The sequence below is a fragment of the Arabidopsis thaliana genome (genome assembly GCF_000001735.4).
Source record: "Arabidopsis thaliana chromosome 1 sequence".
Taxonomy (NCBI): Eukaryota; Viridiplantae; Streptophyta; class Magnoliopsida; order Brassicales; family Brassicaceae; genus Arabidopsis; species Arabidopsis thaliana.
The window spans coordinates 9,761,981-9,775,482 of NC_003070.9; the positions used below are offsets into that span (position 1 = coordinate 9,761,981).

A 13,502-nucleotide genomic window follows, 5' to 3' on the forward strand; every position below is an offset into this window, starting at 1 on the left:
ATAAAAAAAAAAGGCCCATAAGAATTTTTAAATACATTCAACAATGAGTTTCATTAATTGTATACTTTCATTAATTGATTCTCTATTCAGAGGAGGGTTTATGAATTTGTATATGATGGATGAATTAGTGATTCTGAGAGCTAAACTATGTATGGTAATCCTCTTCTTCGATGGAACCTTTTGTCGCCAAGGTTGTAATGTCATGATTGAGCAAACCTTTTCTAGTTAGAGGTATAATTCTCTGTACACCCTTTAAATTTGAAAAAAGTACAAATTAAAACAGACCCGTTAAAAGAAAATACATCATGGAACATGTGAGGGTTGGATTTGGGTTGCACAGTTGCGCCTGTGGTGGACGTGGATTCCCCGCCACAGTAGTTAAAAGATGTGGTCCTTCAATTTGAAAGTTAACGTGTGGCCTCAAACTGTATAATAAATTGTATACATTTACGCATGTATCTACATTTTTTCAATGACCAATTAATTTTTTCCCGGTCAAATAGAGCCCACATATAACTACGTTAAATTAGAAAAATAAATAAATAATAATAATTAGAAGCAAGAAAACAAAATAGGTAAACAACTATATATCTTTTGAAGTTAACTATTGTTTCGAATAATTCCAGCAAATAACCAACGTGCTGTTGGTCTAATGGTAAATCTCTCAGGTGAAAGTACTGGATTCAAGACACGTTGGGAGGGATCTTTTTTCAAAAGGAGATGAATTTAACCTGGTGTGGGTTCCGCCTCTCGGAGAACTTCCAAACATTCAAAAATTTTTTTTTTGAAAAAACCAATCATGAAATTCATCTTTAATGATAGTCGACAAAAGAAACCATAAAAATAGTAAGTATCAACTCTTATGGACAGAAACTACAACTACTTAAAGGTAGATTTGCAAAAGACTAATTACTTACTCGAAATCATTTGTATTTATCTGCCACTAGAGAAGTAGAGGGGACAGTTAAAATTTTAGTGCCAGTCTATCAATAAATTATCTCCAAAAGTCGATGTTCGAGGTGAACGAACACATGGAGCTGAACCATATATGAAATGAAGTTTACAAGTTACATTATTGTATTGGATACAAAAGAAGAACTATGCACTCACAAAGAAGTTTCGTTTCTAAAAAATACTACAGAACGGCAAACTCGTGATTAAAAAAACAAAACTTAAAACTACTCCATATAAGTGCATAATAAATGTATACAGTTTCTAAAAAAGGATAAAGACGAACTTCGTTATGGTCCACTTACGGCCGGGCGGATCTGGGTTTTACAGACTTGTCAACGATTTAGGTAGAACGATGATGATATTAAATGAGCACGAGGCAAGTGAATCTTGTTTATATTTTCCATTATATTTTACCCGTTTTTCCCTACAAGAAACCCCAACACCCTTAAGGGAGATCTCAAGTACCTCTCTGTTTTAGTAAGTCACAGTGCTAAAGTGATAATGGATAACATAGAACCACCCTTTAGTGGAAACATCCATGCTGAGACCGAAGTAAAGAAGGAGGAGAAGAAAAAGATGAAGAAGGAATCGGTGTCATTGATGGGTTTGTTTAGTGCAGCTGATAATGTTGATTACTTTCTGATGTTTCTTGGGGGTTTAGGCACGTGTATTCATGGCGGTACGCTTCCGCTCTTCTTCGTGTTCTTCGGGGGAATGCTAGATTCTCTTGGGAAGCTTTCTACAGACCCGAATGCCATATCTTCTCGCGTTTCACAGGTTTCTTCAGAAACCGATATTCTTTCTCTTGGTTTTTGGACATAAAGTCATAACACTTTTGTTATTTGTCTTTTCAAGAATGCTCTGTACTTGGTCTACTTAGGATTGGTCAATTTGGTATCAGCCTGGATTGGTACGTGTCTAGCTACTTGATTTGTTTTTATAGTGTTACAAAAAAACTGTTTTTAATGTTTTAGGTTCAAATGGTATATTGGCAGGAGTTGCTTGTTGGATGCAAACAGGGGAAAGACAAACAGCGCGATTGCGTATAAATTATCTCAAATCAATCTTAGCAAAAGATATTACTTTCTTTGATACTGAAGCTAGAGATTCAAACTTCATTTTCCACATCTCAAGCGACGCAATCTTGGTTCAAGATGCCATTGGCGATAAGGTAACCTTTCATTATTAATTCTATGGACGAAACAAAAACATGTAACTGATAGAATGTTTTTTTTTTTTCAGACCGGCCATGTTTTGCGGTACCTATGTCAGTTCATCGCGGGATTTGTCATCGGTTTTTTGTCAGTATGGCAACTAACGTTGCTTACGTTAGGAGTGGTTCCACTGATAGCAATTGCAGGAGGAGGGTATGCTATAGTCATGTCTACAATATCAGAGAAGAGTGAGGCTGCTTATGCTGATGCAGGAAAAGTTGCAGAAGAGGTTTGTTTTAGACACCATGGCTGAGATTGTTTCAAAAAAACAAATATATGCGTTTACGTGTGAAAAAAGTTTTCAAAAAAAAAAAAAAATTAAAGTACAGTATGATCAAAACCATTTTAACATTTTAAGTTTATCCAAAATATTTTTGCAATATATCTCTGAAAAACATATTTCTCTATGAACTTCAGGTCATGTCACAGGTGAGAACAGTGTATGCATTTGTAGGAGAAGAGAAAGCTGTAAAATCTTACTCAAATTCTCTCAAGAAAGCTCTGAAACTCAGTAAAAGAAGTGGTCTTGCTAAAGGTTTAGGAGTTGGATTAACATATAGCCTCTTGTTCTGTGCTTGGGCATTGCTTTTTTGGTATGCAAGTCTTCTTGTACGCCATGGCAAAACCAACGGCGCAAAAGCCTTCACAACAATCCTCAATGTCATTTACAGCGGATTGTAAGTCCGAGAAACCCGATACTTTTTCTCGATATATATCTTCAAATTGCATCGTACAAATCATTCTCTTACATTTGCAGCGCCTTAGGTCAAGCCGTGCCTAGCTTATCCGCAATTTCTAAAGGCAGAGTTGCTGCTGCAAATATTTTCAAAATGATAGGAAACAACAATCTTGAAAGCTCTGAGAGATTAGAAAACGGAACAACATTGCAAAACGTAGTTGGCAAGATTGAGTTTTGTGGAGTTTCGTTCGCATATCCTTCGAGACCAAACATGGTTTTTGAGAATCTTAGTTTCACGATACATTCAGGCAAGACTTTTGCATTTGTCGGTCCAAGTGGTTCGGGGAAAAGCACAATCATATCAATGGTGCAACGTTTCTATGAACCTAGATCAGGGGAGATTCTCTTGGATGGAAATGACATCAAGAACCTGAAGCTGAAATGGTTGAGAGAACAGATGGGATTAGTGAGTCAAGAACCAGCATTATTCGCCACAACAATAGCTTCTAATATTCTTCTCGGTAAAGAGAAAGCCAATATGGATCAGATCATAGAAGCTGCTAAAGCAGCCAACGCAGATTCTTTCATTAAATCATTACCTAATGGTTACAATACTCAGGTACATTATCCAAAAAATTTATACTCATATCTTCTCATATTTCCACTTGATTATTATTGATAAAATCATTCCACTAGGTTGGAGAAGGAGGAACTCAACTTTCAGGAGGGCAGAAACAGAGGATTGCTATTGCTCGGGCGGTTCTAAGAAATCCAAAGATATTACTTTTAGATGAAGCAACAAGCGCTCTTGATGCCGAATCAGAGAAGATTGTTCAGCAAGCACTTGACAATGTCATGGAAAAAAGAACAACAATCGTCATTGCACATAGATTATCCACCATTCGAAATGTTGACAAGATTGTTGTCTTGAGAGATGGTCAAGTTAGGGAAACCGGAAGTCACTCAGAACTGATATCAAGAGGAGGAGATTATGCCACTCTTGTAAATTGTCAAGACACAGAACCTCAAGAAAACTTGAGATCAGTCATGTATGAATCTTGTAGGTCTCAAGCTGGATCATATAGTTCAAGAAGAGTTTTTAGCTCAAGAAGGACTTCAAGCTTCAGGGAAGACCAAGAGAAGACTGAAAAAGATTCAAAAGGCGAAGATTTAATAAGCTCGTCCTCAATGATATGGGAACTAATAAAGTTGAATGCTCCAGAATGGCTTTATGCATTACTTGGCTCAATTGGTGCCGTTCTTGCCGGATCACAACCGGCATTGTTCTCCATGGGGCTTGCTTACGTGTTAACCACGTTTTATTCACCTTTTCCTAGTCTGATCAAGCGTGAAGTCGATAAGGTAGCTATTATCTTTGTTGGAGCTGGAATAGTAACAGCGCCTATATACATTCTCCAACATTACTTCTATACACTAATGGGAGAGCGTCTTACTTCTCGGGTTCGCTTATCCTTGTTCTCAGGTAAACACAATTTTATTCAAACATCTCTGTTTTGGATTGATTCGATTCTTGAATACTTATAAATGTATACAACAACTGCAGCGATTCTTTCAAATGAGATTGGATGGTTTGATCTGGATGAGAACAACACTGGCTCACTCACTTCAATCTTAGCTGCTGATGCAACCTTGGTGAGGAGTGCTATAGCGGATCGTCTATCGACAATAGTCCAAAACTTGTCTCTTACAATCACAGCCTTAGCACTTGCCTTTTTCTACAGTTGGCGTGTTGCAGCTGTCGTAACAGCTTGTTTTCCTCTTCTCATTGCCGCTTCACTTACCGAGGTAACTCAAAATCAAAGTTCCTCTCAAACCAAATTTTGAATCTTGAAACTGAATAAGCTTGAATGTTATATTTTACAGCAATTATTTCTAAAAGGCTTTGGAGGAGATTACACAAGGGCTTACTCTAGGGCAACTTCATTGGCGCGTGAAGCGATTTCGAATATAAGAACCGTCGCTGCATTTAGTGCTGAAAAGCAAATCTCAGAACAGTTTACTTGTGAACTAAGCAAACCCACCAAGAGTGCCTTACTCAGAGGTCATATCTCGGGATTTGGATACGGTTTGTCACAGTGTCTCGCGTTCTGTTCCTACGCACTTGGTCTCTGGTATATCTCAGTTCTGATTAAGCGCAACGAGACCAACTTTGAGGATAGTATCAAATCTTTCATGGTATTGCTCGTCACTGCTTACTCCGTAGCGGAAACGCTTGCGTTAACCCCAGATATCGTGAAGGGCACACAAGCACTCGGGTCCGTATTTAGGGTTTTACATAGAGAGACTGAAATACCTCCAGACCAGCCTAACTCAAGATTGGTCACTCATATCAAAGGAGATATAGAGTTTAGAAACGTGAGCTTTGCGTATCCCACTAGACCCGAAATCGCCATTTTCAAAAATCTAAATCTCCGAGTTTCAGCCGGGAAGAGTCTTGCGGTCGTGGGACCTAGTGGTTCGGGAAAGAGCACAGTGATCGGACTAATCATGAGATTCTACGATCCGAGCAACGGAAATCTCTGTATCGATGGGCATGATATAAAATCTGTAAACCTACGTAGCTTGCGCAAGAAGCTAGCGTTAGTTCAGCAAGAACCGGCTCTGTTTTCAACATCCATACACGAGAACATCAAGTATGGGAACGAGAACGCGTCAGAGGCAGAGATCATTGAAGCCGCAAAAGCCGCGAACGCGCACGAGTTCATAAGCAGGATGGAAGAAGGGTACATGACTCACGTGGGTGATAAGGGAGTGCAGTTATCAGGTGGGCAAAAACAGAGAGTGGCTATCGCACGGGCAGTTCTAAAAGATCCTTCAGTGCTTCTCCTTGATGAGGCAACAAGTGCTTTGGATACGAGCGCAGAGAAACAGGTCCAAGAGGCGCTAGACAAGTTGATGAAGGGACGAACCACGATTCTGGTGGCTCACAGGCTCTCGACCATAAGAAAAGCAGACACAATCGTTGTATTGCATAAAGGAAAAGTTGTGGAGAAAGGAAGTCACAGAGAACTTGTATCTAAATCCGATGGGTTTTATAAGAAATTGACGAGTCTTCAAGAAGCGGTGTGACTGATCATCGTTGAAGTTTCTTTTTCCTTTTTAATTCAAATTTATACACATACTATGACTTGTTATACGATTGTGTTGGGAATATCTAAACCCAAAAAACTTTTTGTAGTCCTACATGAAATATTGGAAACGAGCGATGACTTAACCCTGTATGTTATTTGTTGTTTAAACAAGAAAATATAAAACCTTTTAAAGAGACTGAAAGGAACAAGAAGAGAAAGCTTTCATTATGATTTGGTAGATTACGAAAGCAAAATATATATTACCCCTAAAGTCGCATTAAGAACTCTTGGGTGGGACAAAAAGACTAGGAGCAGTAAACATAAGACGCATACACATATCAAGAAATTGACTACAAATTCCTTTAACATCCATAAATGCATCTCATTCCTCTTCTTACTAATCGACTTTAACATTTCCTCAACCTTCAATGCATTCCCTTCTCTACAAAACCTAGAAATCAACAAACCCGGTATGCTAACATCCAGCTTTGGGTTTCCACTCTCCGTATACCTTCTCTACTCCTTGTACATCGTCCAGCTTCAACAAAGAACTAATCACAGTTCGATATCCATCATCGTCCATCTTCAACAAAGTTGTAACCACAGGTAAACGTTTTTTACCATCCTCCACTTCTTCTTCCTTGTTATTCTTACATTCGTCCCAAAGATTGTGCACCTCTCTTTTACACCGTGCCACATCACCATACACCTCTACCGCTTTTTTTTGTCAAACCGGCTTTAACATAAGCCTTTGCCATTGCAATCATTGTGCCTCTTTCTAGTTTGATTCCATCTTCTGTACCCCAACGTCTCATAAACATTTCCATTGCTTGTATCTTTGATTCTGCCGCGTACACCTTTAAAACATGGTTGACCGTGATAAGATCAGGATCCACGTTGTTCTCCTCCATCTCACGAAGAATCTCATCCACCATGTTTCCTCGACTGTAGAGAGAGAGAATCAAGTTGAATGTTGAAGGTTTCAATAGGAACCCTAGCTCTCTCATCTTCTTGAGGCCATGGCTTTACCCAAGTTTTTATCGGATTTCGCGTAAGAGCTTAAGAGAGCTACGTAGACAGAGTAATCCTTCATGTTCTCAGGGATGTTTTCAAAGTACTTCTCTGCTTCTTCCAAACCCAAAACATTCTCAGTCAGGTAAAGCCTAGCTGCATAATCTTCCAAATAAAGATTACAAACTTGTTTTTCACCCATCCATTCGGAAACCTGAAGGGCTTTTGAGAACTGTTTGGAATCACGGAGATTCTTGATGAGGCATTTGAGATCAGACGGTTTCATTTGATCTCCCCATTGCTCCAGAAGCGGAGTGACGGGTTTATTCATTCTTCTGTCCTTAATGGTTTTACTGTTCATGAGTTTCTCAGCCTTCTCTGTCATTCCTCTGTCTCGATAACCAGAGGCCAACATTGTCGGGATTCGATGATCAAACTCAAGTGGCAAAGATTCCCACACTTTGTAGATCTCTTCTGCTCCAACGATATCATCTACTTTCAAAAGCGAACGAATCACTGTTCGGTAACCATTGTTATCACGTTCTCCTATCTTACTCTTGTAAAGTTTCCATACACGTAAAACCTCTTCTCTGTTTCCAGCTTCACCATACAGCTTCATAAGATGGTCGTAAGCTGATTTTAACGACTTCTGATCCACCAATTGCTCTGTTAAACGCAGCATTTTCATTGCCTTTCCACTTGAACGGGCTCGCAGGTAAGCCTTTGCCATGTCAAGAGTCGTATGCCACTCAAGTTTGATCCCATGAATCCCTTCCCACTTATTCAAAAACTTCTCCATCTCGGTCACGTCACACACAGCCGAGTATAGCTTCAACACGTTGTTCACTGTGACATTATCCGCCTCCACGTCGTTATCTTTCATCTCAAGCAAAAGCTCCTCGACTTTTTCACGATTTTTTAGTGCACTGTAGAGAGACATCATTGCGTTGTAAGGAACAGGTCTTAAGAGAAGACCTAAGTCCCTCATTTTCTGGAACGTGGCTTCGGCTTTACACAGAGTTTTGTCTGATCTTGCGTACGAGTTTAAGAGAGAGGTGTAAACAGAATCGCCTCTTGCGTTCTTTGGAATACTTTCAAAGAACTTCTCTGCTTCTTCTAACCCTACAACATTCTCTATCAGATGAAGCCGAGCTGCAAAATCTTCTGGGATTAGATTGCAGATTTTTTCTTTACTCATCCACTCTGATACCTAATTATAACATCACCGCAAGACATCAATTCCAACACTTATAAGAGATAGAGAACACCAAATTGGGGAAAGGGAAAATATGGAAACCTGAAGGGCTTGGAGAGATTGGTCGGAATCACGAAGCTTTTTGATGATGACTCTCACGTGCGAAGGGTTCACTTGATTCCCCTGTTGCCGCCACTGTTCTAGCACCGGAATGATTTGTGCATTTCGATGGAGAGCATCTGTGATACGATGCTGCAGTGTTTGGCTCTCTGCCACATGGGGATGATAGGGTTCCAAAGGAGCGAACCCGGTAACGCGTTGCGTGTTGTAGAAGAATTCTCATCATGCTCTCAAGCTGGAAGGATACATGAACAACCTAGGGTTTTATGTTACTGTGGGTTTTGTGCTGCGCCGTCTTCTTCTTTTATGGATACTATTTCTTTAATTAATTTTAAGAAATATGAAATATGATAGTGTAGATACATGTTTTTTTACTTTTTATGTTTAGGCTTGTGAAGCAAGTGTTTTTGTTTGTTTCAAGAACCTGAAGGGTTTATGTGAGTATTGCTTTTGTGCCGCGTCTTATTTTCTTGGGTACTAACAAAAGAATTATAATAATTTTCAGAAATGTGACAGACCAAATTGCTTGTGGTTGTAGCTTTTATTGCTTAAGCTCTGTAAAGCAAGGCTTTTTTTTTTGTATAGCAACTTTTTTCAATTATGTTTATTCTCGTTAAAATTGATTTGTATACTATTATTAAAGTTAACACATCTCATGATATTTTGTATACATCTTCAGATCATATAAACACGTCTTATTATCAACAAACAGAATAATTAGTGACATTCATTACAATGTTAATTGATATGTATTGACAACAACAACTTCCTTTACGAGCGTAAGTTCCGACAAACCGGACATGAACCATGAATCTTGAGCCACGACATGGAAACAGTGATCACATTCTGGTATGCACCGTACGGTCTCTTTGCTAGCATATTCTGATAAACAAATGGGAAAGATGATACCATTAGTACCCGGTAGCCTTCTACTTTCTCCCAACTCTAATTTCTTGTATGATTCTATTGTAGACCGGTCAAGACCTGTAGTGACCACTGACCACAACCCCTCGTGGTCGTTACGTTATGATTCGAGAATCACCTCAAAGTTTTTCCTTTAAATCATATATGCCAAATCACAAACTATTTTTCTATTTCTTAAACAAAAATTATAACAATTCCACCAAATATTCTAAAAATTCACTTAAATCACCTAAAAATATAAAATTCCTTTAGGATTCATTTTCTAGGATTGTTATTATTAAGAGACTTTTCTATTTTAGTTTTGACTGTTTATATAATTTTAATATAATTTTCTTATTTCATAAAAATAAATATAATTTATTTCTTTATGCTATTCATAATTTTCTAATTATTTATATAGTTGATTTGGTATGTAATCTTATGATCTATGTTTAAATGGTATGTAATCATATGATCAATGTTGAAATGTGATCTTTGACTGGGGTTGTCATGTTTGGTCTTTTGGGCCGAAATCTATGTGAACACGTGGTGAACACTTGGACTATATATGTGAACACTTGGTCTTTCTCCTCTTAGGTTTCTCCTCCTAATCTTCAAATCTTTACACAACGCCATCTAAAGATATGGCGATAAGTTCGGAATCCCAAGTCCCCCTTTCGCTCCCGATCATCGACTTCTCCAATCCAGATCTCAAACCGGAAACCCCCGAGTGGGACTTGGTGAGATCCCAAGTCCGAAAAGCCTTAGAAGAGTACGGATGTTTTGAGGCCTTATTCGATGGAGCTTCCATGGAGCTACGGAAGGCCTTGTTCGAGTCCTCCAAGGAGGTTTTCGATTTGCCATTGGAGACCAAACTGAGTACAAAGACAGACGTACATTACGAAGGATACTTGACGATTCCGAGGGTCCCTATACAAGAGGGCATGGGCTTTTATGGTATAGATAATCCTAATGTTGTTAATGACTTGACTCACAAGCTTTGGCCTCAAGGCAACATCTTCGTCGGGTACCCTTCTTATCACTTGAAACAAACTTTTGGCAATGAATGTTTTTGTAGGCTTTTGCAGAAATATTTAGCTTTTGGTTTGGCTTTAATCTATTCAAAAATGTGAGTGGTAACTGGTAGGTTGTTTAGTATTTGGTTTTAAGAACTTTTGGAAAGAAAAAAAATCTGAGATAAGTTTATATATTAAAATATTAGTTTTGTCTTTAAGTTTCTGGAACAAAACAAAGCTCTTATACTGTAATAACTTGCAAAATATATATATTTAATTCTGTCTTTGAGTGACACCTACGATTTTTTATCTACAAATATTTTTATAATAACATAAAAATATTTTATTTTATTATTTGGTTATCTAAAATGTTCTCATTGGTTTAATTTTAAAATTGAATTTGTATCATGAACTATGGTATCTTAATAATATAAAAGTGTCAAAACAGAATATATATCGATTATAAATACTAAAATATACTACATATATATTTCAGGAAGAATGTTCAGTCGTTTGCGGAGAAGTTAATAGAATTAAATTTGACGGTGAGGACAATGACTCTGGAGAGTTTCGGACTCGAGAAATACATGGAGGAGCATCTTAACGCAGCGAATAAGCACTTTCAGTTACTTAAATACAAAGGAATTTCCGATGATAATACAGAGAATAAGATAGGTTTTTACCCTCATATCGATAGGCATTTCCTCACAATACTCTGCCAGAACGATGCAGTAGATGGCTTGGAGATCAAAACAAAAGATGGCGAAGAGTGGATCAAAGTTAAGCCATCTCAAGCCTCTTCTTTCATTGTTATGGCCGGAGCTTCTCTTCATGTAACTAAAATTAAGCTTCCTTGACTCTCAAGTTTCATTATTTTATAACCTATAATAATTATGGGATTAACATATGTAAGAATACGTACGTTGTTGTAGGTACTGTTGAATGGTGGGGTATTTCCTCCGCTTCACCGTGTGGTTATAACCGGAAAGAAAGATCGGTATGTGGCTGCACTGTTCACGATTCCTAAAGAAGGAGTGATCATAAATGCGCCTGAGGAGATGGTAGATGATGAACATCCTCGTCTCTATAAGCCTTTTGATTTTTGGGGTTTCTTGAAATTCAGCAACTTACCTAATGCAAGGAAAGACATATCTGATCTCACCGATTACTGTGCCCTTTGAGTATTATGCCTTGCGAATAAATAAAACTATTAATCATTTGATCATTAGCTATATATGCTTTGTTCAGTTGTTTGTTTTTTTGCTCTTGAGTTGTTTTTTTTATTTGTTTGAATATGTAACCTGATTTACAGAAACTCCTGAATTATTTGATCGATTTACAAGCAGAAGAATTAGTGACATTCATTAAAATGTCGAAATACTTCATATTCAAACAACAACAAACAACAAGTTCCTTTACGAGCGTGAGTTGCGACAAACAGGACATGAACTATGAATCTTGAGCCACTCATCGATACATTGGACGTGGAAACAGTGATCACATTCTGGCATGCACCGTACAGTCTCTTTGCTAGCATATTCTGATAAACAAATGGGACAGATGATACCATTAGTACCTGGAAGCCTTCTACTTTCTCCCAACTCCACTTTCTTGTATGATTCTATTGTAGATTGGTCAAGACCTGTAGTGACCACAACCCCTCGTGGTTGTTGCGTTGTGTTTCTGGCTGTAATAGCTGCATTTTGTCTTCTCTGATTGACAAACCTCTCGGAATTGTAAATGCGGATAGCAGCAATACAAGTTGCGGTGATTCCTCCGATTATGCAAAGGGTTATTATCAGTGGTCGTAATCTACTTTTTGTTTCATCTGCCGGATAACATATCAAGAATGTGTTTTAAACAGTCGAAGTAGAGAAATTAATTGATTACGATTTTTGTTTGATATTTGCTTATTTCAACAAATGTCAGTTTAATAAAAACAAAAAATATGCGTTAAGTATTCTAGCGATCGCTAGCTAGCGTGGGGAATTAGAAATTGAGAATACTTCGGTTGGTTAAATTATAACTAATCTTCGACCATAAAAAACTAATTAGTCAATTCATAATTTCCATATTTAATTCCTACTAGGATTTCTCTTTGTAAAAAACTTCTTGATTAATCTAAACCTAAAAGAACCTGGATTTGAAGTTTTCTACCAAAACTTCTTCAGCCTTACCAATAATGGAGTTTTCTTCGATTATAACTTATAAGTGAAGAAGAAGAAGAAGAAGAAGAAGTTAAAACAATAAAGATCATACCGGGTGGATCAGCCAAGTATTTGACTTCGAGGGAGGCCTTGTTCTTGAAACCACATCTCAAGGACTCCTTTTCACAACCTCTGCAATTCGGCGAGCTCCATTCCAACAAGACGTTTCCAAGCCAGGGCACTGTAGAGAACCCTTTTTCTTCAGTTATCACATCTTTATATATCACATCAACAGGAACGTATAGTCCTTTCACAATCTGACAAGAAGGCGGCAACAATTTTGAAAAAGTCAAATTAGACGTGGCGAAGAAGGAGGAGGTAGAATTGCTTAGGCAAGGGATGGACATCAGAGACCAAACCGGTATCACGACCTCATTCGGACAGGTCAAGAACGTGTAGTAGAAACTGAAGCCATAAGAGAAAGGAGATCCTGAAGTATTGAAGGTTAAAAGCCTTTTAACCATACAGTTTTCAGGGTCGCTGATAGAAATCTGCTGCTTTTGGTAGTTGATTTCATCGACAAGAAATGTTCCGGACATAGGAAGCTCTAGGACTGTCTTATCGAGGTTGTTGCAGTGGAGATTGAATCCTGGATTGCCGCAGAAAGGAAAACGAATGGGGATTCCAAGTGGTTCACATTTATTAAGATATGAATCCGAGTAGGATGAAGGACATTTTTGAGGGTTCAAGGCGTTTCGGAGAGGTAAGATAAAGATGGAGAGGAGAAATACAGAGAAGAGAATTCTTGATTGAGGGAATTGTTAAACGAAAAATTTAATAGAGAATTGGTCTATTCTTATAGTCACTAAGAGGAAAGTCAGAGAATTAGTTGTCTTTTAAGAAGAATTGTCACCTGCATCGGATCCCACGTCTGCAGAGCTATATGACATTCAAGCATAAACATTATACAACATCCACTACATGTATTATACACTAGAATAAACTGATTGTGGAATTTCGCCTGTGAGTAACTCTTTAAGTAGGGAGATTTATACCTTCTGAATTGGCCAACACAGCCAGAACCACCAAAGAAACAGCAACGAAGAACCACAGCCGCAGATCCGCTCGCCATCTGCGAACTGGACTTGGAAAACTTTGATTAACAGCCATA

At 38.1% G+C, this 13,502-nt stretch overlaps 4 protein-coding genes across 4 annotated transcripts; 2 read left to right on the top strand and 2 right to left on the bottom strand.

Moving 5' to 3' along the window:
- Positions 1 to 1,230: 1,230 nt before the first annotated feature.
- ABCB14 (P-glycoprotein 14) lies at positions 1,231 to 6,133 on the top strand. Its single transcript, NM_102566.3, has 9 exons — positions 1,231 to 1,731; positions 1,810 to 1,864; positions 1,950 to 2,125; positions 2,197 to 2,397; positions 2,586 to 2,845; positions 2,926 to 3,466; positions 3,544 to 4,330; positions 4,412 to 4,653; positions 4,732 to 6,133. The coding sequence occupies exons 1-9, from the start codon at positions 1,456 to 1,458 to the stop codon at positions 5,935 to 5,937; spliced, it is 3,744 nt and encodes a 1,247-aa protein (NP_174122.1). The 5' UTR covers positions 1,231 to 1,455; the 3' UTR covers positions 5,938 to 6,133.
- A 775-nt stretch (positions 6,134 to 6,908) lies between these two features.
- On the bottom strand, positions 6,909 to 9,177 carry AT1G28020 (Tetratricopeptide repeat (TPR)-like superfamily protein; the record flags this gene model as incomplete). Its single annotated transcript, NM_102567.2, has 3 exons — positions 6,909 to 8,160; positions 8,248 to 8,397; positions 9,061 to 9,177. The coding sequence occupies 3 exons, from the start codon at positions 9,175 to 9,177 to the stop codon at positions 6,943 to 6,945; spliced, it is 1,485 nt and encodes a 494-aa protein (NP_174123.2). The 3' UTR covers positions 6,909 to 6,942.
- Positions 9,178 to 9,812: 635 nt separating this feature from the next.
- AT1G28030 (2-oxoglutarate (2OG) and Fe(II)-dependent oxygenase superfamily protein) lies at positions 9,813 to 11,409 on the top strand (the record flags this gene model as incomplete). Its single annotated transcript, NM_102568.2, has 3 exons — positions 9,813 to 10,195; positions 10,681 to 11,017; positions 11,117 to 11,409. 3 exons carry the CDS (start codon positions 9,813 to 9,815, stop codon positions 11,363 to 11,365), a joined length of 969 nt encoding a protein of 322 aa, NP_174124.1. The 3' UTR covers positions 11,366 to 11,409.
- Positions 11,410 to 11,599: 190 nt separating this feature from the next.
- AT1G28040 (RING/U-box superfamily protein) lies at positions 11,600 to 13,501 on the bottom strand (the record flags this gene model as incomplete). The annotated part of the gene is made up of 2 exons (NM_102569.2): positions 12,444 to 13,501; positions 11,600 to 12,012 (listed from the first exon to the last, which is right to left on the bottom strand). Exons 1-2 carry the CDS (start codon positions 12,928 to 12,930, stop codon positions 11,600 to 11,602), a joined length of 900 nt encoding a protein of 299 aa, NP_174125.2. The 5' UTR covers positions 12,931 to 13,501.
- Position 13,502: the final 1 nt, after the last annotated feature.

Bases quoted from the DNA above. Each gene is read 5' to 3' on its own strand.
- ABCB14 (NM_102566.3), top strand. From the start codon at position 1,456: ATGGATAACATAGAACCACCCTTTAGTGGAAACATCCATGCTGAGACC. The intron at 2,126-2,196 runs GTAACCTTTCAT...TTTTTTTTTCAG, and splicing joins AAGATGCCATTGGCGATAAG to ACCGGCCATGTTTTGCGGTA. The intron at 3,467-3,543 runs GTACATTATCCA...TCATTCCACTAG, and splicing joins CTAATGGTTACAATACTCAG to GTTGGAGAAGGAGGAACTCA.